This window comes from Sphaerodactylus townsendi, linkage group LG14 (genome assembly GCF_021028975.2).
Source record: "Sphaerodactylus townsendi isolate TG3544 linkage group LG14, MPM_Stown_v2.3, whole genome shotgun sequence".
Classification (NCBI taxonomy): Eukaryota; Metazoa; Chordata; class Lepidosauria; order Squamata; family Sphaerodactylidae; genus Sphaerodactylus; species Sphaerodactylus townsendi.
The window spans coordinates 32,818,290-32,844,084 of record NC_059438.1 but is presented as its reverse complement, the minus strand read 5'-3'; the positions used below and the strand labels follow the sequence as shown (position 1 = coordinate 32,844,084).

Below are 25,795 nucleotides of genomic sequence, written 5' to 3'. Positions count from 1 at the left end.
GGTCTCCCTGAACCAAACTTCACCAAACCTGGCTGGTATCATCAGGGTAGTCTCCTAAAAATATCCTGAATTTTTGATGCTGCTAGCCTAGAAATTGCGCCCCCTGCAGGCCAAAAACTGGAAAAACACTAAAAATACAAAAAACACAAATGAGCATGAGGGGCAGCAAAACTCAGATTTTGCGCCGGGCTCCATTTTCCCTTGCTATGCCTCTGTCCAGTACAACATCAAGATGCATTCATTCACTTTCACAGGGTTTCCGCAGGATTTCTTTCTCAAATCCGCTTTCCTCCAAGTTTTGGGAAAGACAACAGCAAAGCCGGGGAGGCTGCTGTTTGGGTGGAAAAGCTCCGCAGGAGACCTCCATAGCTTCCGTTCCCCTGATGGCAGTCATTTCCCTTCAGTACTGCAGAAGGTTTTACATTTCATTGTTTTACTCGGCGATTTAATAGTGTTATATCACTATACTGTTAGACCATCCAGTTCTCTGAATATCCACCATTACAAAAAGAGTGAGGACTCTTTTGCCCCTTTCCTTGCACGGACAGATTTTATTTGTTGATTGATTTGTTTTATAACTCGCCCATTCCCTGTGAACTGGTTCCGGGCAGCTTACAACATAAATCTATATAACATAAAAGGAGCAGCAGTGGCGTAGAAGAGCTCGTGTATCTAATCTGGAGGAACCGGGTTTGATTCCCAGCTCTGCCACCTGAGCTGTGGAGGCTTATCTGGGGAATTCAGATTAGCCTGTACACTCCCACACATGCCAGCTGGGTGACCTTGGGCTAGTCACAGCTTCTCGGAGCTCTCTCAGCCCCACCTACCTCACAGGGTGTTTGTTGTGAGGGGGGAAGGGCAAGGAGATTGTAAGTCCCTTTGAGTCTCCTGCAGGAGAGAAAGGGGGGATATAAATTCAAACTCTTCTTCTTCTCTTCTATATCTATAAATACATTTTAAACGTGTGATTAAAACCATACATCTAACCTAGCTGGAACAATCTAGTATAAATACATTTTAAACATACGATTAAAACCATACATACCTAATCTAGCCAGAACGACCCAGTATAAGATGGAGCTCTGACTATCTTCTATAAAATAGCAGACTATATTTCAACATGACAACAGATGGTAATAGGGAGGCCACCAGACATGTAACATTTTCAACCACTCCAAGAGGAAAGAGTCTAGGACTGAGAAGGAAGGAAAGGGAAGAGAGGGAAGGGGGATTTCTGCAACAAAATAGGCTTAGAGGCTTTTTAAAATGAAAGCTGGGAATTCAGAGAATCTGGTGCATATTCTACTATAACATTATATTAATATAATACTTATTAAATATCTGACTTTTTAAAATAAAGTTACTTGGGAAATCTGCTGTGCAATATTAACCACCACAGCAACAGCAGGGACCCTTATAGAAGCCCGTCCCTGTGTGGAAAACACCTCTTTCTCACCAACAGCCATAACAACAGAGCCTGTTGTTGCCTCAATGGTAATTTCATGTTCTTCCCTAGTGAACAAGGAAAGCAAATTTCTGTGGCTCATCAGCTGAGCGAACTAAAGTCTCCAAGGGGGCTGTTTACTTTTTCCTCAACTCGTTCTTAAATAACCTCATGAAAAACCTGCAGAGGCTGATTCGCTGCCAGCATTCGTTCACTGACACCCTGCACCTGTTTTTCCCCCTCCAAAATGTGCCCTGTAGGGAAAGCACTTTCTGTGGAGTTCCAGTCAGGGTCCTTGGGTTTTGATGACCCCCCCAATGGGAGGGGTTTCCCTCAGTGATTCCCAGTTGGGCCCTGGCTGACTGTTTTACCAGAGTAAAAAAAAACCCCATTGTTTTGTAGTGTTTGTGTTCCTCCTCCTTCCTCCCCTTTTTAATTGGCTGGGCTCAGAGGCTTTGGCTGAGGCCGTAAAACTGGGCACAATTTTTTTTGCATCCCCCTGTAGTACTGAAGTTCTTTGCCATCTGCAGATTGGGAAGCAAGGGAGTAAAGCCACGGCAGTGACGTAGTGGTTAAGAGCAGGTGTACTCTAATCTGGAGAAACCGGGTTTGATTCCCTGCTGTGCCGCCTGAGCTGTGGAGGCTTATCTGGGGAATTCGGATTAGCTTGTGCACTCCATCACCCGCCAGCTGGGTGACCTTGGGCTAGTCACAGTTCTTCGGAGCTCTCTCAGCCCCACCTACCTCACAGGGTGTTTGTTGTGGGGGGGAAGGGAAAGGAGTTTGTAAGCCCCTTTGAGTCTCCTTACAGGAGAGAAAGGGGGGATATAAATCCAACTCTTCTTCTTCTTCTTCTTCTTCTTGCTTAGTGTGGGAGCCCAATTGCTGTGCATTTGAGGACTGTTAAGCCCAGAATGTTTTCCTAAGCCTGCCTGCTCTGACCAGGGGGCTATGAGCCCAAATTCTCCCAAGGATATGAGGACCCCTCCCCCCCACGCACAAATACATGTAGCACCCAGGCTCAGCACCGTGAGAGATCTTTCCATCTCTGCAGATTATCAGCTATGTCCCTAAGGCTGAAAAATTCTCCTGATTGGAAGAAACAGCACCATTCACATTCCAGTGAAGGCTAAAAATTAAGATGCTACACCTGATCGTGTCCTGTGCTTTAGGAACTGTTGAAAGTTGCTGTATTGATGTGGCATTGAATTACCCAATCGCAGAGAATGATTACTGTACCTAATGGTCACAGCATTCTACTGAGGAAGAGCTCATGAAAACGTCTCATTATCGAGAATGGCGTTTTAGAATGCCTTATTCTGGATATTTTTGCACTCCTAAAGATGGGGTATAGCTATTGTAGCCGCTAAGTCCTTCATGTATGCTGACAGTAAAGGACTGTATCTTTGAATTCAATCTGTGTTTCATTACACAATAAAAACATAAAGAATTCCTAGATCTTATTGTCCCTTTGCATACAATTGTATTTTCTGTATATGTATATTGTTAGCGGTTGGACTTTTTGTAACTTTTTGTATTTATATATGTTCATAGTTGTTTAGACAGTGGTACACTTAATGTCACTTTCCAATTCACTTAGTAAGTTAGTAAATATCGAAGTTTGTGTGTCTGTGTTCTTAAGCAACAGGACTAGCTGTGTTTTTTGTTTATCGTTAATTGCTATTCAGTACTCTTAAGTCTCCTTCTGTCATCCCTGTGTGTTTTTGTCCTAACCAACAGAGCTTTCTGATGGAATTGAAATTACACAGCTGTAGCTAAGCATCAGTCTTGTTTTGTGTGAATGACTAACCTAGCTAGCTAAATTCAGTAGCTTGATAGTAATTGTATACATCAGCGGAGCAACAGGTTTGAGCTGCAGCTGTACCTGTGTCCTTTTCCCTTGCCAGTTGGTCAGTCAGAAACTTCTGCCAATTCTTTGGTTCCTTAAAAGCAGTCAACAAAGGGAAACAGATGGCAGTTGCTCCATGTAGCAGTGGTTCTTTTAGCTTCTAGAGACCTTCTCCGGATTTGAGACAGGTCATGCTAGTTGGATGAGTTAATTTAATTCCAAGGTAACAAATTGGTTTACCAGCACATTTTATGTCGAATAATTTGTACCTCGCCTGCAGTTGGAAGTGAAAAGACTAGCACATATTCTGGGTTACCATGATCACATATAAAATACATTGAATGTAGTTTAAGCTACATACATATGTTACTTTATGACTGTCTCTTCAAAAGTGGTAATCAGGGAGGAATCTGTTCTCTTTAGGTGCTTTTGAACAAGTTCAGAGTACTTTTTACTCCAATTTTCCACGTGTGTACCGGTCTCATTCAAACTGGTCTTTACTCTGCTCGTTGACTAAATATTTTTGATTTGTTTCTATTTCTAGGACAGAAACTTTTGGATACCTTGGCTGAAACTTGGGATTTCTTTTTTTGTGATGTTTTGCCCATGCTTCAGGCCATATTCTACCCTGTGCAGGTAACATATTACTGTATAATCCAGAAAACCCCATGGAAACAACTCTGCTGACTTATTCACAGATGACCACAAATTGTCAGACATCCGTAGTGGGACATAGCTGAGTTCATTGCTACAGTAGGCAGTGGATTGTTGCTTGGTTATACAAGTTATGTGGAAAGGGAAACTTTCAAAATCAGATTGTGTACATAGGTAGTTTCTCTCTGCGCTACTTAGTGTTTGTGATGTCCGTAGAAAATAATTCTGACTTTCAAAAGTCTCTCCATATCTTCCTGCTTTATTTATCCAGTAGCGTTGGAATAATGTAGGAAAAATAATTATTACCTTTAGTTCTGCTTTGATGCTGATCTGGCTTGAGAAATACCTTTATCACTTCGACTAGCATCAAGGGGTTGGTGGGTCAACTTAACTTTGCTTCGGTTCTTTTACTCTGTCTCACCTTGCAAGAATCTAAACAGAGAGTAGAAGTCATGATCCATTCATACCCTCTTCTGAGTCCAATTAATTTCATTAGGGCTAAATATATGCTTTTAACTCTGGGAATTGCATGTGATTTCAGTAGATTTCAGCAGATATGGAAGGATGCTGCCATAGGAGATGGTGATGGCCACTAACCTGGATAGCTGTAAAAGGGGCTAGGACAGATATATGGAGGAGCAGTCGATCTATGACTACCAATCTTGATCCTCCTTGATCTTAGATTGCAAATGCCTTAGCAGACAAGGTGCTTGGGAGCAGCAGCAGCAGCAGCAGCAGCAGGCCATTGCTTTCACATCCTGCATGTTAGCTCCCAAAGGCACCTGGTGGGCCACTGCAAGTAGCAGAGTGCTGGACTAGATGGACTCTGGTCTGATCCAGCAGGCTCTTTCGTATGTTCTTACGATGTAGCTGTGCCTGGGATTGCTCTGTGTATGACTTCCATGTAACTATTTGAAAGCAGATAATCTGTAAACTGTTGAAAGCTTTTGTTTATTTCCTGTGTTTAGGGGAAAGAGCCCTCTGTCCGCCAACTAGCTCTTTTGCACTTCAGGAATATTATAGCCCTCAATATCAAACTGGAAGATGCCCTGTCCCGTTCCAGAGCGAGGGTTCCACCTTCCATTATTCAGATGCTGCTTATCCTCCAGGTATAGATTTTTTCTGGATCTTGGGGTGTAGTAAAAGCCTGTAGCTACTTATCACTATTCTACCATGCCAGTCAAGACCAGGGCACGCTTCTGGATGGCACGATATGCAGATGAAGAAATTAGGCTGTGTGAATTTGATTTTCAGAAATGGATCATGGGGGCAGGTTGCAGGTTTAGCCCTTCCTGGTTCTTCAGTGCTCCACAATTCCCATGTGAGTGAATGAATACTGTACATTCCTGTGTAGAAAAGGAAATCGTACTGCATTTGGATCTGTGATGATTAAATTGCCTTTGAGCCTCTCTTTGCTGCTGCGTAGACCTCTGATCAACAGCAAAGAGAAAGCAGCCACGAGGCCTTTGCAACGTTACCGTACATTTTGCCTGGTGGAAGTTTTACAAGTTTTACGTGTGGATTACAAAGCAAAAAATGGCTTTAAATGTCTCGTGTGAAGAGATGCCTGTCGTTTTCCTGGGCGTGTCTGGCTTTCTCTTACATTTCGCATGGGTTTCCAAACCGCAAGTGACCAGACAGCGATATCAAAACCCATTGTTAAGGATGGTTAGGCGGGTCATTCGGAGCCAAGTGTTCCAGGTGGACAGCTGTATTAATCTGTAGTATTAAAACAAGGTTCAAATCCAGTAGCACCTTCAACACCAACAAAAATGTTCGGGTACAAGGTTTTGTGAGCCAAAGCTCACTTCCTCAGTCTGGACTAGATCAGCGGGATTGTCACTGTAGGTGGGGCTAAGATGGTTCTAACTGGAATGGTTCTAACGGATTTGTTCAGTGAAAGACTACTAGGCGGGATCAGATTCAGAGACCTTTATTTTGTAACGTTACTGTACATTTTGGCATCTGTCCAAGCCCCTTTTAAAGTTATTCAGCTTAGTGGCCATCACCACCTCCTGTGGCAACATATTCCAAACAAGCTTGATTGGTGTTTGGCATATGCTGCCACAGGAGGTGGTGACGGCCACTAACCTGAATAGTTTTAAAAGGGGCTAGGACAGATTTATGGAGGAGAAGTTGATCTGTGGCTACCAATCTGAATCCTCCTTAATCTGAGATTGCAAATGCCTTATCAGACCAGGTGTTCGGGAGCAGCAGCAGCAGAAGGCCATTGCTTTCACATCCTGCATGTGAGCTCCAAAAGGCATCTGGTGGATCACTGCGAGTAGCAGAGTGCTGGACTAGATGGACTCTGGTCTGATCCAGCAAGGCTTTTTCTTATGTTCTTATTAGTCATATACAACATAGAGACAAAGAAGATGAGTAAATCCAGTAAAGAACAGTGAAAGTAATATGAATAGAAACCAAGGTTAAGATTTCCTCTTTGGCCCTTTCTTGGGACTCCTTGCTTATTCTCACTGCCAACAAGATTTATCTTCAACTAAAAACACAAATTATTTGAGCAGGAATATCAATACCTTTTGAGCGAGGCACAGAGTTCCTGTTCCCCCCTGTACTTTGGGACTACCCAGCAGGCTAGTTCTTATGTTCTTATTATTCCCCGAAAGCTCTGTGTTGCCCGTTATCTGAACCAACTTCTTAATCATAAACTCAGATGTGCGTTTTCAAGAGCAAGATGCAATTCTTTTCCATCATCACTACTTCGAAGCTGGTTCTCAAACATCCCTCGGCGTGATCGACACTGTTCTTTCTGCCCTTCTTATATTGACTCCCTTGAACACATCTTGCTCTTCTGCCCTGAGTACAATAGCTTTAGGCCTGATTTCTCTGCCTTAACCACGGTTGGGTTCTCGGATCTTCCTATCAACGCAAAGATGGCTTTTTTGCTCAACAATCCCAAGGCTGAAACCGTAGCCAAATTTTTGCTGCATGTTTTGAACTAGATTCCCTTGGCTTCTTACTAGGCTAGTCTTGCTCCTGAAAAGCTTAGTTGTATATGTGCACATGTAACCTCAGCTTGTGGGCTCTGTGGGGGCAGATCTTGGAATGAGTTTGCAACAACAAATTTTAAAAACAAAATGGTTTACTTTCTTAACATATTAACATCAAACATCAACATTTAACATTTCAAGGTCCTGTTCAGGTTGCATTTTCAAGTCCTTATATTTACAGTCTACTGATATTGCCAAGTCCAATTCTTCTTTGCAAGTTGGCTGGCTCCTGAAGACTCCAAGGGCTTGATGAACAGGATTCAACATGCTGAAGGTTTCCAGGAGAACTCTCACCCATTACAACCACAAAAAGAAACCCTAAAACAATAAACTCCAACATTTACAACATAGCAAAAACAAACAACTACCTTCCCAGTAGTTCCCAACAATATTGCAGTTACCTTAACAAGGTGTTAAGGGCTTATACAACCAAGGTCCGAGTCTGGTAGCCTTGTCTCCTCCAACTACATGAGGTCTGCAGCCTCGTGCTGCTTTGAGTCTCCACCCCTTTCTGGGTCAACCCATTCTGAGCATGGGGGTTACACACACAACATTTTTTTTCTGTGTATGGGAAAGTATTCAGATATCCAGATTCTTAGAACGTCTGTTCTCAACAGTGAGTTGCAGCCAATAAGGGACTATGGAATTCTTAGACAGTAGCTCATCAAATGGGTGACTGTAAGATTTAGAGACAAGGTGGCATCGGGGTTTTCACCTTCTGGGCGAGGAATTGGCGGGAAGATGCCAAGCGTAAAAACTCTGTATTTGGTCGATCTCTTCACTAACATTGTTCTTCTGATTTACAACAAAATGGGAACATATGAAACCAGAAACATAGGAGGGAAAGAATTTGACAGGATGTATCTGACTCTAGCCATAAACACCTAGTTCTTTTCCCCCTCTTTTTATGCAAGGGTATTTAGAACCTCCGAATTTTACATCAGAACAGTGACTAGGCTTAAAATGCCCTTTATCTCCACTCCTGTCTATTTTATCTATTGAGCTGCTGGCTGTAGCAGTTCAAACTAATGTAGAAATCAAAGATAAGGAATCTTTGCCATTAAATCAGCTTGGTTGCCGATGATATAGATCTGCATTTAACAGAACCCATTAATTCACTAAATATACCCAGGCTTTATCGCAAGAATATGGCGAAGCATTAGGATTTTGTGTCAATTTCACAAAATCTGTAACTCCCAACTATTAATATAACTGGAGATGAATGTCAAAATATTGCTGAGTGCGAACGCAAATGGATTTCTGTTCCCCAGAAATTATTAATGGCTAGGTTAATAATTTAGATTGTGTCAGTCTTTTTTACTTTCTTTCTCCCCTGATACCCCAGATATCTTTTTTTGGGGGGGAGGGCTGAATGCCTAGTTCTTTCAGCACAAAGTTTGTGTCTGGGCTATACCACTTCTAACTGCATGATTGGATGGTCTCCACTTTCCAGAAAGCTACCAGGTGGAGGAGAAGGCAAGGTTAGAAGCGTTCTCCCTGACATCTCATTTCCTGTTCAGGGCTTTATTTATTTTTTTATGTGGAGGTTTATTATGTCATGGGAGTCCCCCATCCAGCCTCAAATTTACCACTTCGTTGAGAAGCCGGCCGGAGAATTTCTGGGTATTGTAAGGACATAATTTGAGCAACGTGTTATGACTGGCAAGGCAGGTTTTGACAGAATATAGGCAAAGGTGAGAAGGAAATGAAAGAGTGCTAGTTTTGTATAGGTTTGGGAGTGTAAGGCTTCAGGCAGGAGTAGACTGTTTAATCAAAGATGGTGTGACCATTGAAGGCTGTGGCAACCTATTGGAGTCAGATCAATTGTTCGCCCATTTCCTTGTCCCCTATCCCTTGTTTTGTGTTTGGTGCCACCCCAACAAACTCTGTTTTATAGTGGAGCGTTGATACTGTATGTTGTTGTGATGCCTGGGTTCTGTTGGTGGGTCTTCAGTCTGGTCTGTGGAGAGGTGTATGGGAATACCACTTTTGATGAGTTCATTTGGACTACACTATTGATAAGACTCTGAATGTTTGTTATATTTATCTGTCTTTTGTGGACAATTGTTTTATTGTAATTTGGTATGCCAGTAAAGGCTTGATTATTATTAATAATAATCAAAGAACAGGAGCTGAGCTAGTGAAAATTCTATTGTCGCAAGTTCTGTTGACAGTTGTGGGGCTTGGAGTTAGTTTCCTATCCTCTTTAAAGAGAGGGGGGAGGAGGAGGAGGAGGAGGAGGAGTTTGGATTTATACCCCACATTTTTGTCCTGTAAGGAGACTCAAGGTGGCTTACAAGCTCCTTTCCCTTCAGAGAAGACTGTGACTAGCCCAAGGTCACCCAACAGGAGTGTGGAAACACATCTGGTTCACCAGATAAGCCTCCGCCACTCAGGTGGAGGAGTGGGGAATCAAACCTGGTTCTGCAGATTAGAATCCACCTGCTCTTGACCACTACACCACTCTGGCTCTCAGGAAGGTGACAGATCGGAACAGCTGATACCTAGATGCCTGATCATATGTTGATTTGAGCATCCTTTTTACAGCTTTGCCATCTTCTGTTGTAGTAAGTCCAGTGCCTGAGATTTCCCAGTCCTCTTGAGGATTATTCCAATTTTATTGATTCCCTAATAAAGTTTTTCTCCCCACTTTCTCAACCCCTGCTCATACCCTGAAAACCCTGTTAGTCTTGAAGGTGCCTCTGAATTCAAATTTGACTATTCTATTGCAGACCAACACTGCAAGAACTATTGTATGGTGCAGAGGCACTTAGAAGTAGTGCAGTATCCTCATGCCTATTGTATGTCTTCACTAAGATTTGGGATCACCTTGGGACGTTGCATGCCTGCTAGTTTTTACATGGATGAATGTTGCGAACTTCATACAATGATATGCCAGCTGTGGCTGTTCTGGGCACTGTCCCCCCCCCCCTTGCTGTGGCACCTGCCCCATGTTCCAGAAAAATGAACAAGGCCATTGGCCAGCAGGGCTTATGGATGAATAGCCACAGGTACTGGACAGTGGATAAATTGCGAGCAGCCTTGAGCTGCAAATCTCATGCCAGAGACAGGAAAAGGGTCCTCTTCAGGAATTCCCTACCCATCTATAGCCTGTGTGCTCTCATCTTAAACACCCACATCTGTCAGAAGAAAACCAAGATGGCTGCAGTGAAGAGAATAAAGCCACAACCTATGGCAGCCATCCAGGGAGAGAACAAACTGGCCACAGTGAGGGGGTGATTCCTTGAGCTGCAAATCTCATGCCAGAGAGAGAGAAAGGGTCCTCTTCAGGAATTCCCTACCCATCTGTAGCCTCTGTGCTTTCATCTTAAACACCCACACAGCTGTCAGAAGAAAACCAAGATGGCTGCAGTGAAGAGAATAAAGCCACAACCTATGGCAGCCATCCAGGGAGAAAACAAACTGGCCACAGTGAGGGGGTGATTCCTTGAGCTGCAAATCATGCCAGAGAGAAAGGGTCCTCTTCAGGAATTCCCCTACCATCCTGCTTAGCCTCTGTGCTTTCATCTTAGAAACACCCACCTGGCTATCAGAAAACCCAAGATGGCTGCAGTGAAGAGAATAAAGCCACAACCTATGGCAGCCATCCAGGGAGAAAACAAACTGGCCACAGTGAGGGGGTGATGGTTTTCCATCCCTTTTTCCTTGGACCGCTGGGTTTCCAGAGGCCTCGACATTCTCCCTCACCTGAGCTGCTGTGGGTAGAGAAAGCGGTAAGGCAATCAAGGTGCAGTGGCGGTAAGGAGAAGCAACCTGTGCAACAGTAATTTAAAAGGTTATGGCTGTATGTTTGATATTAAAAGTTGTATCTTATATTATTATTATTATATGATTGTGTACGGTGGGATGGCACAGAGGGCCTGCAGTGTGACCCTTTTGGTTGATGATAATTGCAGATGTGGCTCTCTAAGCCACGTAGTAAATATCACTGGACTCATGCATTAATGTGCCATTTATTTCTCTCTGTGTTCCAGGGCGTTCATGAATCAAAAGGCGTGACTGAAGACTACTTGAAACTGGAATCCCTGATACAGAAGGTTGTTTCTCCTTACTTGGGCACCTACGGCTTGTACTCAAATGAGGGGCCCGTCAGTCACTCTTCTTGTATTTTAGGTGAGACATAGGGAGCCAGTGAGGACTCGTGAGGGAAGACGAAGCCCACCGGCCCCTGCTTCCCCTTCCCTTTCATTCTCCCATTTCCTCCCTGCCTAGTTCCCCATTTTAATCCAATCCTCAACTTGCAAAATTGCTCTGTGTCCTTATCACTCTTTATCCTGCTGAATTGGCCATGTAGCCTCTTTTATTTGGCTCCCAGTAGTTGGCTCCCAGCCTCTTTTCTGTGGTATCTACACATGCACAAGTGTCACCTGCTAATTAGCGGAGGACAAGCAGGGGTGTATCTGCCAGTGGGACATGGGGTATCGCATGTCCCCAGGCGCACGCTATCCAGTCACGAGGGGGAGGTACTGGGCCTGGGCTGCGCTTGTCGGCTTCTGACAGTAGACTTGGGTGCTGGCTCCGGCTCCAAGCGGGAGACCTGGATGCCAGCTCCAGCTCCAAATAGTAGACCTGGCCATCGGGGGGGGGGGGGGGCAGGGGGGAAAATTCACATTTTGCCCCCAGGCTCCATTTCCCTTGATACGCCTCGGGGTGGGGGGGCAGTATTACCTTGTCTTTTTGAAACCGTTCCCAGTTCTAGACAAGGCTCCCATATCTGTACATGATCTCATTCTGTAGATTTTTTGATCCATGTGCTAGAGCAAAGTTTGATATTGAATTTCTCATTAATATAGCCTCCTAAAACACATGAAAGGAATCACTAATGTGACAAAGTTTTTTTGTGGTCAGGGTGTGAGGGGTGCTAAGTGAAACTGTAGTGGTGTCCTTGAAATATGAGTATCTTCTTTTGGGATCACAAAAATTATACTGTTATACCACCTTTCAACCAACAGAGCAAGTCTCTGTGGCAATAGATAAAATCTACAGAACTAGCATAAGGTCAGAAAAAGAATAAAAATAGTTCTAAAGTATCAATGAACAAAACTACTTTCCCAGTATTTTGCCCTAAAAATAAATAAGGGGAAAGTCCCTTTATCTCAATCAGAGGCCTCCAGAGCAGGCAGATAATGAAACACATCCAGAAGGCCCTTAGGAAATGTCGTCCCCTCTCAGTTTGGGAGTGAAGGCATTCCACAGATGGGAAGCAGTGGGGAAAAAATGTTGGGTCTGAGTTAACCAAACTTCAGAGAAGACCCGTTCTCTAAAGAAGAAGCAGCGTTCGGATTTATACTCCACTTTTCTCTCCTGTAAGAAGACTCAAGGCGGCTTACAAACTCTTTTTCTTCCTCTCCCCACAACAGACACCTTGTGAGGTAGGTGGGGCTGAGAGAGTTCTGAGAGAACTGTGACTAGCCCAAGGTCACCCAGCAGGTTTTATGTGGAGGAGCAGGAAAACAAATTCATTTCATCAGATCAGAGTCCTTTCGCTGACATGGAGGAGTGGGGAATCAAACCAGCTTCTCCAGATTAGAATCCACTGCTCTTAACCACTATACCAATGCCAGAGCTGTAGCGAGGGGGAACTGCGCCCGGGGTATGTGTGCGCCCTGTGCCCCTGCCACGCCCCTGTCCCCTAAGAGCTACGCCACTGCACCACGCTGGCTCTTATGAAGCACCCTTGTGCAGATATCAACTCCTAGACTGGGCAGAACAGGTGAGGATTAGCTTTTAAAAGGGCTTGGACAGATTTATGGAGGAGAAGTTGATCTATGGCTACCAATCTTGATCCTCCTTGATCTGAGATTGCAAATGCCTTAGCAGACCAGGTGCTCGGGAGCAGCAGCAGCAGCAGCAGAAGGCCATTGCTTTCACCTTCATGTGAGCTCCCAAAGATACCTGGTGGGCCACTGCAAGTTGCAGAGTGATGGACTAGATGGACTCTGGTCTGATCCAGCAGGCTAGTTCTTATGTTCTTAGGATTGTTCCTTAGGTATTCAGGCCCAAGCTGTATAGGGTTTTAAAGGTCAAAACCAGCACCTATGAGAAGGGGCTATGTCTCAGTGATAGAGCATCTGCTTGACATGCAAATGGTCCCAGATTCTGTCCCCAGCATCACCAGTGAAAAGGAGTACTACGTGATGTCAAAGTCTCCGAAGAGCTACTGCCAGTCTGAATAGAGAACACTGAATAGAGAACACTGCCAGTCTGAATAGAGAACACAAAATAGGCTGGTTTGGTGTAAGTGACATCTGTGTTAAGTCCAGCAGCATGTCGGAAGCAAGTGCAGATGGCTTAAAAGGTGACCCGACTCTTGCTTTCTAAGATCCCAGGGCCTTCCTCCCACATGTTGAACCAACTGAAGCTTCGTTTTCCCAGGTGGCGGAGACAGACCTGCTCCCTTTATCCATCCGTCTCCAAGCCCGTGTTTCTCCCTTCCTCTCAAGATCGTGGTGGGTAAAAGAGCAATTGTCGGTATTTCATTTGGCAGCTGTTACTTTGTTCTGTTGAAGTCCCATCTAGGTGAGCGGGGTGGCCGTTCAGTCTTCAGTGCACAACTCTTGCTTAAGGTTAGAGCTCGTGTATCTAATCTGGAGGAACCGGGTTTGATTCTCCGCTCTGCCGCTTGAGCTGTTGGGGCTTACCTGGGGAATTCAGATTAGCCTGCGTACTCCCACACACGCCAGCTGGGTGACCTTGGGCTAGTCACAGTTCTTCAGAGCTCTCTCAGCCCCACCTACCTCACAGGGTGCTTGTGGTGAGTGGGGAAGGGAAAGGAGTTTGTAAGCCCCTTTGAGTCTCCTTACAGAATATAAAGGGGTGGAATATAAATCCAACTTCTTCTTCTTCTTCTTCTTCCTCCTCCTCCTCCTCCTCCTCCTCCTCCTCCTCCTCCTCCTCCTCCTAATCTGGAGAACCGGGTTTGATTCCCCACTCCTTCACCTGAGTGTCTGAGGCTTATCTGGTGAACCAGATGTGTTTCCTCACTCCTACAATCCTGCTGAGTGACCTTGGGCAGGTCACAGTTCTTCGGAACTCTCTCAGCCCCACCTACCTCACAAGGTGTTTGATGTGGGGAGAGGAAAGGAAAGGGGCTTGTAAGCTACGTTGAGTCTCCTTACAGGAGAGAAAGGTGAGATATAAATCCAACTTCTTCTGAATCAGATCCTTGGTCTATCAAAGTCAGTATTGTCTGCTCAGCCTGGCAGCTTCTCTCCATGATCTCAGGCTAAGGTTTTCTCATCACTTACTGCCAGACTCTTTAACTGGAGATGCCGGGAATTGAGCCGGGGCCTTCTGTATGCCAAGAGAAGCTCGTCCGCTGAGCCACAGCTCCTTGTCTGTTGCTGGGGTTTTTTTTCTTCGCAATCTCTGCTCTGGCTTTTGCGGAAGATCCGGGAGCGTAACATGAGGGAAACAATCTAAAATGGCCGCCGTTGAGCATTTGCAGGAGCACTCAATATGAAAATCTCATCTCGGCTGCACGAGATGGGAGTCAGAAGCTGTGAGAAGGGGGAAAAGGAAGGTGAAAGAACTCCAAAGTGGGCACCATGTTAAAGATTTAGGATAAAGATTAGCATCAGGCGCAGAAAAGTTGTTTCTCCTCTCATGACAGGGCTGCCTCTCCCAACGTATCGCTCAGAGAGCATTATGCTCAGCTAGTAAGAACATAAGAACAAGCCAGCTGGATCAGACCAGAGTCCATCTAGTCCAGTTCTCTGCTACTCACAGTGGCCCACCAGATGCCTTTGGGAGCTCACATGCAGGATGTGAAAGCAATGGCCTTCTGCTGCTGCTGCTCCCGATCACCTGGTCTGTTAAGGCATTTGCAATCTGAGATCAAGGAGGATCAAGATTGGTAGCCATAGATCGACTTCTCCTCCATCAATCTGTCCAAGCCCTTTTTAAAGCTATCCAGGTTAGTGGCCATCACCACCTTCTGTGGCAGCATATTCCAAACACCAATCACATGTTGCGTGAAGAAGTGTTTCCTTTTATTAGTCCTAATTCTTACCCCAGCATTTTCAATGTACGCCCCCTGGTTCTAGTATTGTGAGAAAGAGAGAAAGGAAGGTAGTTAGGGAGGGAGGCAGGCAGGCAGGCAGGCAGGCAGGCTGGCTACCACCTACCAGCCAGTAACAACCTACTTGAAGTCCCTGGCCCAAAAGTTGTCTGGCTGTCCTTGACGAAGGTTAGAGCTGTTTTGACTTTGGTCCCTGCTTGGTGGAATGCTCTGTCTGATGAGACCTGGGCCCTGCGGGACCTATCACAGTTGCAAGAGATGTTCCACCAGGCCTCTGGTTGAGGATACCAACGGTAGTCCATCTAAGATGACTCCTCTTTTATTCTCCTCTTTTTATGTTCTTTTATATTTCATTCTTGGCCCTACCCTTGTAGGAAGGGCGCCAAACTGAGGGAATTCAAGTTTTAAGTGTATATGTTTTAACCGTGTATAATTCATTGATGTTTATTTTTCTGAGCCCTGTTTGACATGGGAGATTGGTTTTTAAAAAGTGCAATAAGTAAATAAACAAACCTGTCAACTTCACAAGACAAACATCAGGGCTTTGCTCCCTTGCAAGTGACAGCATTGGCTTGTGGCCACCTAGTGGTCAATGTGAGCGGTCTGGGAGGCTCTTCCGTGGCACTGTTCTTTAGGCTAAGTGGACGTGGCAAAAATCACTGGGAGTCCGAGTAAGCCGCTCATAACATCTCCACAAAATAATGTGATAGAAGACTATAGAGGTCTTCTATATAGGTAAAGAAATGAAGGTGCATTTGGAAAGTCCTCTAACACACACATGGGTGACTTCAAGCTGATGTGATCTGTTTTCTTTTTTCTTTTTTTAAAGTAGAATCCATGTAGGCCTTGGGTTTGTGAGGCAAAAGAATGCAGCAGAGGTATCCTCAGAAATTAAGACACAACTAATAAGGGTTAAGATCCTTGTGCAGAACATGATTTGTTGTACCTTGCACATTGCCTTCAGAGGCAGAACAAGATCCAGGGAATCCAGCAGTTGATAAAGAAATTTCAGCAACCCGTAAGGCCTGTGGGATGGCTTGCAGTGTTCATGTGGACTAGGGCCATGCTGTAAGGGGCTGATGGGATTTGTAGTCCATGAACTTCTGGAGAGCCGCAGGTTGCAGACCCCTGATGTGGACCATCTGCTCTCCTTTTACCTTAACACAGAGGTTTCCATCTTCTGAGATAGGTTAGCTGAATGTGGATGACTGGCTGAAGGTCACCCAGTAAGTTTCCATGACAAAGGGAGGATTCAAACCTGGGTTTCCTAGATCTTTGTCCAAGACCATAACCACAATATCACTATTGTCTCCTGGTAGACCAGGGGTGTCCAATTCTGGCCCTTCAGATGTTCATGGACTACAATTCCCATCAGGTCCTGCTGGCATGGCCAATTGGCATGCCTTAACATAAAGTTAGTTCCCTAATCAGGTGGGAGCAAAAGTTCAGTCATCTGGGGAAGAAGAATTGTGATGTCCAGCAAGCCACTCAAAACAGTCAAGGGATTCAGCTTTCTACTCACTTGGTTATCTTGATGAAGAGGTGATGAAGAGAGAAGGAAAGATTCTCATGAAGGATCTTAGAAGGCAGAAGGGATTGTTAGAAGGAATGGGCACTGCCAAGAAACGAGTGGAAGGAGTCTGAGTGGGTGGGGTAAACTTGGGGAGGGGAAGTGACAGGGGAAATGTTCGGCCAAAGTTCACTTATTTTTTTAAAAAACTAATAACCAGCCAAATCTTTGTCCTCTAGTTGTAGCCGCACTAGTAGCAATAGAAATGCGATGTGCAGGTTTTAATTGCTTTATGTGTTTATTAACAGAAAAACGATTCTTCCGGCGGTCTAAATCAGGAGATACCCTTGCCAAGAACCCGGTTGTGAGATCCAAAAGTTACAACAACCCTCTGCTGACTCCAGTAGCTGAGTACGAAACGGACGGTGCATCCTCCAACAGCTCCGGCATCCGAAGGCATTCTGTCTCTGAGATGACTCTGTGCCTGGAGATACAGGACTACTCCAATCTAACAACGATCATGGACAGTGGCTCCAAGAACTCTATGGCTACCGCCAAAAACGCACACTCCGGAGAGCCAGAAAGGCTTTCTGCTGGCTCTATGCAGTGCATGAGCCACCTCAAGACGCACGAACCGCCAAAAGGACTCTCCTACCCCAGGGATGACAAGAACAGGACATTTGACCTGGGCCGAGACCAAGACTTGATGGCCATAGCCCCTACTGCCAGCCCTGAGAATATAGTGGACCAGATTTTGGAGTCAATAGAGTCAGATTCCGATGGAATTTTCCTCGAGTTTGGCCAAAGCTGCTCCAGTTCGTCGGGGTACAATGTGGATGTGAACCGGCAGAGTGTCCTCTGAAGAAGTCCGGATGAGATTCGTGGTTCCTGCTTAAGAAGCAGCTTTGGAATTCAGGACAACCTGTCGTATCTGATCTCGCAAGGGAATCTTCTGAGATACCTGAATCATCAGAAATTGAGGGAGAGGATGCCCTTCTGACCATAGTGATATTAGAGGGACTGGTAGAACATGTAGATAATGGTGGTACCGTTTAGCTGTAGGTGACAGACAGTGTGCTTGGCCAGGTGTCTTCCACTGCAGCTAGGCCCATCGCAGGTACGAGCACCACAACACAGGAAGTCGGTGTTTGTGACTTGGCTGGAGGATGAGGGCCCGCAGTGTAATGTGACAGACCTTCCCTGACACCTGCCTCTGCTATGTTGCCTGGCTACTTGCTCAGCAGGCCAAAGGCAAAGGGTTAACAGTAAACAGAATCACTGCCCAGTGAACAGAATCACCCCCAACTCTGGACAAGACTGACCATCTTCTTTCTTTTGCTCCACCACTTAGGCCTGATTCATCCACTACCCACGTGGCATGGGAAATACTTCTTCACAGCTGGAGGGTCTTGTGCAGTACCAGTGATTTCCATAAACAGGGGTTGGGTTTAGCAGATGTTATGCTGTAGGAGCACTGGTGGTTGCCTGGCACAAAGAACTTTGCCATGGATTATAACTGCGTCATTTGCACAGCCCCTGAGAGCATGAAGGAATTCCCATCCCTCACAGAAAGCAGTCGAGTTGAGGTTTTTAGGATGCATCCGTGCGGCAGTTTCCAGCGTGTGGCTCGAAGGAAAACTAAAAGACAGCTGACAGTGTGAATTTGTCCCTCTGAGAACCAGACTTAGTCTAGCTCAGGTTAATCACAGTAAAGTCTGGTTGATATGGTTGGGCGTAGCGAGGCACCACAGTCTTATGGCCCACCCTGAACCCTAAAGGGATAGACCGGGATATAAATAAAATAAATCAATTGGGCGGGGGGGTGGCTAACTTCACTTGGAGCTACTGTGTTCAAGGAGAGGTGAGGTGGAAGTTCTCCCTGTCACAGTTCATTCACATGTGCAATTCATTGCTTGGTATGGCAGTCATTCTCTGAGGAGCATGCGTGCATGAGCCAGCCCCAAACAGACTCATCCTTTGACACATTACTGATTTCATCAGCTCCTCCGTGGGAAGCCGTCACTTGTGTTGAGCACATGTTGTGCACCACACAGTGAGGTCTCTTGAATGGCCAGAGTCGTCTCAGTTTCACAAAAGGAGAGATTGCTCTTTGACGGATTGCGTTTCTTTAGGATTCAAACACAAGAGAAGTTTTTTTTTCCCAAAGCAAAACAAACCTGTGGCTGCCAACAGGGCGGAGTCTGGTGTGTTTTATTGTCCTCATCCTTCCTGTAAGCACTCCTTTTACCGTTTGACAACTGAAAAAGAATCAAAATAAATGGCGGCGTGCTTCATGACATGATCCAGTGACATGGTCGGTATTTTGTACACATTTAATTTTGGGGACGCGGGGGTTAGAAATACAATGATGCCTCTGCACAGCCACTGAGAGCATGCTGGTTAGTGCTAGAGAGGTTTCCACTGAGAGCATGGTGGTTTCTGCTGAGTATTAAGGCATATGTCAGAGTAGGGATTCAATTCTGTGGTTTCCCTTCCAAGGTGCATTCTCACTAGTTTGTTTCCCAGGGAATACAGTTTACAACAAACACACGCACAAGTGTGTAGTTACTTCACAATTTCTTAGGGCGGAATACAGCGCCCCAGGGACGGCAAAAACGCCGTCCCTGGGGAGGAGTTTGCAGCCGTGGGCAGTGCGGAAACGCCACTTTTGAACCTCGCTCCATGAGTGAAGTTTTTCAAAAGCAGCGCCTTCCACCCACTGCCGTGCTTTTGCCTGCGCCCCTACCGGGACCAGTTGTGCAAACGATGCACTCCCGCTCGCTTGCCGTGCAGAAATAGCCTTTGTTAGTTGTGGAGGAGCGGGGAAGCAACTGCTATTTCCTGTCATGTTCCACAAAATGGCTGGGCCAACGTCTTGGGCTGCTCCTTCCTGCTCATGAGGTGGAAAAGGAGGAAGGATTTTCTCCTTCTGTTCCAAAGCCATTCTCCCTCAGCAGGACAGGGCTGGAACGATGGATTGGGGCAGTTTCTCTTTTCTCAGAAGCCCACTCAATAAACTACTGTTACAGGTAAGTGCAATGCTGAATTTCTCTGTAGAAACTTCCAGAACTTCTGGGGAGCGCTGAAAAAAAGCCTATGAAATATTTTCTCTTTTGAAAACAATTAAATGCTTTCTAAGACAAAGTTTAGATAACACACAATCTTCACCACCAAATTTTTGTTTTCAATTTTCATTTTTTCCTGCCATTCAAATTGCAAAAAGCAAGAAGCGTGGGCTAGGACAGCACTTAGTTCCACCTGTGCAACTGGGCACATTGGGAAACAAGCGTTCGCCAACCATTTTGGTCAGCTGCGACAAGTTCCACTAGGATAGCACAGACTGTAGCAAATTGTATCTACCTCTAATACTGAGTGCACTACAATTTTGCTTGAAGAATACTAAGGCAGATATACTTTAAAATTTGTTTACTTCGCCAAATAAATATGCTGAATAGTACAGTTAAAATAAGTTTAGGCTTAAGAAGAAGAAGAGGAGGAGGAGGAGGAGGAGGAGTTTGGATTTATATCCCCCCCTTTCTCTCCTGTAGGAGACTCAAAGGGGCTTGCAATCTCCTTGCCCTTCCCCCCGCACAACAAACACCCTGTGAGGTGGGTGGGGCTGAGAGAGCTCCAAAAAGCTGTGACTAGCCCAAGGTCACCCAGCTGGCGTGTGTGGGAGTGCACAGGCTAATCTGAATTCCCCAGATAAGCCTCCACAGCTCAGGTGGCAGAGCAGGGAATCAAACCCGGTTCCTCCAGATTAGATACATGAGCTCTTAACCTCCTACCCCTTTCTCTCCTGTAAGGAGACTCAATGGGACTTACAATCTCCTTTCCCTCCCCTCCCCTTCAACAAATACTCTGTGAGGTGGGTGAGACTGAGAGAGCTCTGAAGAACTGACTAGTCCAAGGTCACCCAGCTGGCATGCAATGGGGTGCACAAGCTAATCTGGCTCACCAGATAATCCTTCACAGCTCAAGAGGCACCACAGGGAATCAAACCTGGTTCTCCAGATTAGAGTGCACCTGCTCTTAACCACTACATCACGCTGGCTCTTCGATACTTAAAGATGCGTCCCATTCAAACAGATTCAGCAGCCATTTGTGCCTGATCTATATGGCTTGTGACTGATCTAATTGCCCATTTAAACAACTTCCTGCTGAGCAGAACACTTGTGCAGTAAGAATGGCAGCGGAGGGGTAGTAGAACTCAATCTGGCCGTCTGGAAATGTGTAAAACGCCAGGTTGTGCTGTACTGCATGCTTAGGAGGAAATTCAGTGAAGCAGCCTGCTAAACAGACTCGAACGGCTTGACGAATTCCATCACCGAAAATTCAGCAAGCAGAGAACAACATGTGAGCTGAACGAAGAGGTGTTCAAGCATCCCCTTCTCTAAATATGGAGGCTCTGCTTTGCTGTAGTAGTGAATATGTTTTTCTATGAATTTGTCTGATTTTTTTAGCAGCCATCTAAGCGTGTCATTTGTTGCACAAGGTAACTTTAAAGTGAATAAACAAATAATTTTGTCTGTCAATTTAAAGGCTCCTTGCTGGCAAAATGAGTCTCACAGACACCTCATACTGCTACTTCGAATGTGGGTGGTGGAGTGGTTTAAAGCAGGTGGATTCTAATCTGGAGAACTGGGTTTGATTCCCCACTCCCCCACCTGAGTGGCAGAGGCTTATCTGGTGAACCAGATGTGTTTCTGCACTCCTACATTCCTGCTGGGTGACCTTGGGATAGTAGTCACAGTTGTTCAGAACTCTCTCAGTCCCACCTGCCTCACAAGGTGCATATTGTGGGGAGAGGAAGGGAAAGGAGCTTATAAGCCAACTTACAGGAAAGAAAGGTGGGGTATAAATCCAAACTCCTCTTCCTCTTTTTCCTCCTCCTCCTTCTTCTCAGCCACCCCAGGTCCCAAACAGCTATTCATTGGTGCCAGCACTAAATGAGGTGCCCCAGAGTCTGTCAAAGAGGAGCAGGGCTTAGCTAGACAGTCTTGCTGGTTTGCATTCCATGCCACCACTAAGAACTCTACTCCCATGAATTAATGGAGAGTGAACATTCAATCGCCCTCCTCAGCCCTCTACTTGTACCTTGCAGCCCCAGTGCATCCTAGGGTACCAGCTAAATCTGCTGTCCCGAGAACCCCACCGGGACCCCATCTCTCAGATGGCAGGATATGCGATGGGGCAACACCTTCTGGCCTCATGTTAAACCCACTTAGAACAGCCAGCGCTGCAGGAGACTGTAAAGAAAGCATACTTGGCATGAGCAGCCAAGGGAGAGAATGACCATAGCCTGCTTCTTGACGCTGCTTTGCTCAGAACCCTGACAGGATACAAGCTCTAAAAACCGTTTAAAAACTACATTATACAATTAAAATCACCATTAATATAAATTCCTGCAATTATGATGTCTCAGCAAGCTGCTCTACTCTGCAAGCTGTGCAGGAAAATTACAGGAGGGACCGATCACTGGATGGAGAGAAGGGAGGGAAGTTAAAGTTATTGTCGTTGCTGTCCTCAGCTGGCCGGTCTGCTGCTGACTGGCCAGTTGCTACACAAAAAGTCAGTTTTGCAATCTCCCCAGTACTCTGGTGTTGTTGCTGCCTCAATTTCCACAGCCCTCTGGCCAAAGACTGATGCTCCTTCATCTCCCTTGTCTAGTCTTGAACCCCTGAGCAGGTGAGGCCTTGGGCATTATCATGGGGTTGCCTTTGCCAAGTGAGCTGCAGAGGCACGTGGGTGTTGGGCGTGGAGTGGCTGGGGCGGGCGGGTAGGCAGGCACGCGGCCACAGGAGTGCACGGCGGCAGGAGCGCATGGCGGCAGGAGCGCACGGCCGCAGGAGTGCACAACCTTCTGGGGTGCTCCCGTTTCCCGCCCTGTGACAGGGCAGGAAACGGGAGCACCCCAGAAGGCCGTGCGCTCCTGCGGTCGCGCGCACGGGAGGCTGCCGCACTGCCTTGCGCCCCAGAAGGCAGTGCGGCAGCCTTCCAAAAATCGGGACACTTTTAAAACACCCGCGGGACGTGGGACAAATTGTTTTAAGGAGGGACTGTCCTGCCAAAAGTGGGACGTCTGGTCAGCCTACTGTATGTGACTGCCTGGCAGAAGGATTGTCAGAGGGGAAACCAATTTAGAAGTGCAAATCTCTCCCCCACACACTTTCGTCTTGCTCAGCCATCTTATTCCTTTAAAGTGGCCTTTTAAAATTATTTCAGAGCAGTTGTGCGTCTGATATTACGGTAAGCTCTCTTGGCCCTGAATAGTGCCATTCTTGTGGGTTTATAAACAGTGGTTGGCTACATTTGCTTCCTCGTATAAATAGCATAAGTTTCCTATCAGCAGGATATGTCACACTTTGATGGAAACCATGGAGAACACGTCTTTGAACCCACAGGCAACAAGGCTGGCACCCCACAGCACTGGGAACAGAGGAGACAATTCTTTAGTCATTGTTAATAGTTGTTCCTCATGCGTGCTTTTGTTTTTCGCTCTCTGGAACGATCTGGTGACTAATTTTACACAAGTAAACACACGAGGGTCAAAACTGAAGGGCAACAGGTATGTTTCTATACGATCCTGTTAGCAAAGTAATGAGCAGAATGTAGCTTTATGCACCACTTTATGATATGAGTAGTTATCTTGCTAAAGACCAGCCTTTTCCCTTCAGGAATCATTAAACACAAGAAAGCTTTACTTAAACTGAGAGAAAAATAGACTATATCCATGAACAAAGTATCACTTATATACAGATAGATTCACAGTTGATTGATTGATTGATTAGATTTGTATACCGCCCTCCCCCCAAGGGTTCAACCGCTGCAAATAATACGACCAATAATCATCACATTAGCAACAACCATCAAAAAACATGATATCAATAAGCATGAAACAATGAACATACTATTACAAGAAAACATTCTAAATTACAATAAGTGTAATGTTTTAAACAAAGATTAATAATAACAGAAGCATCAACATTTCAACATCATAATATCACAGAGGCATCAATAATCCTAACATAACATTATAGAAAACAACAACCTCAACATTTCAACATCATAACAAAGGCATTGATCATCATAACATAACAAAATGGGTTATATAACAATAATGCAATAAACAACACTAGCAGTATTCAGATCCATTTTTTGTGGGGGTTGGGGGGCAGGGGAGATATTATTTTGCTGCATTATTCCTAGTGGGGAATCTTTCCAGGGGACTTCCAGTTCACAGGACTAAAGTTGAAGATGAGTTGGTAGTACATATCCTCTGATGATCCTGTGCTTGAGGGAGCTTGGGTCGATGGGTCCAGTTCTATTGGACCCCAAACATGGTGCTCATTTCTTTCACGCTTGCAGAACTCAAAAAATCATCCATAGCTACCAGAAAACGGCAACTGTTCTCTTTGGTTACAATTTCAAGCATAGTCTACAATATTAAACATTTCAGTCAGAGCCTTTTTGGTTAAACAGAACACATAACATCTTTCCTCAGCAAAAGTCAGGGAGCAACTATTTCCCACTGTCACCTTTAGAATATTCATAGAGATCTCCCAGAATTCCCTGCTGCTGCATGCAAGCAAGGCTGTAAAACGTAAGAGGGTCAAAACAAGTTCTTCCCCCATTGATTTTGGCTGCCGTCCAAGGACTACAAACCAAGGACGTGGTCTAGAGTTTTCCATGGTGTGCAAGTGTGGAATGAAAAGTTAGCTATACCCTCTGGGCCCACTGAAATTGGTTAAGCATCCCACACAGCAGGCAGCCAGAGAAGCCGGAAGGTCGTCTTTTCTACCCACCTTTGTAGTTTTTCACATCCAACCTGATGAGGAGTTTTGGAGAACTCAAACGCTTGCACCATGTATTATTAATCAAAGCTATTCCTGGCTTTTTGTTGTTGTTCAGCATTCATAGTCTAGCTTGCTCAAAAAGGCGCACGGCAGAGAGGGGCTCCTTGCTTTTGGGGGGAGATATAATCCAATGAAAAGGTAATGGAAGAGACATCTTCATGGACCATATCGCTAAACCGTCTGCCGATCATAATTGCCTGGCTTCCATAATTTCTTTAGAATGTTGTATCTGGACACTCCCCACCCTGTGCGCACACACACACGCACACACACTGTGAACATTTTTTGTGAGCAGGGCTCCCTTATGTCAGGGTTTGGTTACACAGCTAGTTCAGTCTTAATTAAAAATGGTAAGCGGGGATGGGTTTAAGCAAGGGATATTTTAGGGTGGCACCGCAAAGTACAAGGAAATGCAACCCACTTAGTTGTCCAACGCAGCAGATCAAATATGCCACCTACAGCCTGTTTGCTTCCTGCCGACAATTGTTTCATTTGTACTGGTCTGAATATCAGTTTCAGGCCCTTTCCGCACAAATCGCTGGAAACGTTTGGAAAAATGTTTTCAATCCTCCCCCACCCCTCAATGTATTTCTGCACTCACCCCCTCAAAACAATTCCTGTCCACTGTAATTTTTCCCTTTTTGAATTTTTAAAAACTTCTGTGTTGAACCAATGCTTCAGTGCCTCAAAGCTTCTTCTCACAATTCTCTATTCCTCATATACTCATAGGCACTTTCTGCATGGGCCAAAAGCGATGCCGTCGGGCCGGTAAAACACCATTTTGGCGGGGACCCTTCACACAGGCGCAGCTGCCAAATTGCTGCAGTGGCGCTCAGTTCCTGCCAAAATGGGGAGTGAGGTTTTTTGCAAACGCTGGCTTCCATTCGGTGCCATGCGAATGGCACCGGGTGGAAGCCGGCGTTTCTCCCCCGGCCCTCCCAAATGCTGCTTACCTCCAGTCTCCTTCTGTCACGTTGTGGAGGCCAGGAGACATGCCTCCTGGCCTCCACAACGCGATGGAAGGAGATGGGAGGTAAGCAGTGTTTGGGAGCAGCGCAGGCTGTGCGAGGGCTGCGCTTTAGGAGGTACCACGGGGGTGCAGTAGCATAAACTTTGCCGCTGCACCCCCGCAAGCTGGCCATGCGGAAAGGGCCAAAGTGTCAAAGATTAGCCCCCTCCCCAATTAAAAGCAAACAACAGAAATTATTGAAATAAAACAGGCGAGGGGGGACAGAGTGAGCTCAGAAAATGGCACCAGGTGGGAAGTTCAGGGAGGCAGTGGATAGACTGTCCAGGAACTGAAGACAGTTTAAAAATGTTTCAGCCAGAGAATCATTTTAGTAGGGATTCATTTGAAACATTTTGAGGCTGGAAATAAAACGTTTTTTGGGGAAAACAATGGGGAGATCCACGGAGGGGATGTCTTATTT

General features: G+C 45.6%; 1 protein-coding gene across 5 annotated transcripts in view; it reads left to right on the top strand.

The window, feature by feature from the left end:
• Positions 1-18,811, top strand: part of PRR5 (proline rich 5) — a 52,877-nt gene extending 34,066 nt beyond the window's left edge. For all 5 annotated transcript variants that reach the window (XM_048515809.1, XM_048515814.1, XM_048515811.1 and 2 more), the window contains exons 7-10: positions 3,838-3,929; positions 4,916-5,056; positions 10,954-11,092; positions 16,818-18,811. In XM_048515809.1, coding sequence (XP_048371766.1) covers positions 3,838-3,929; positions 4,916-5,056; positions 10,954-11,092; positions 16,818-17,371 — 926 coding nt within the window. In that variant the 3' untranslated portion in view covers positions 17,372-18,811. The remainder of the gene's footprint in view (positions 1-3,837; positions 3,930-4,915; positions 5,057-10,953; positions 11,093-16,817) is intronic.
• Positions 18,812-25,795: the final 6,984 nt, after the last annotated feature.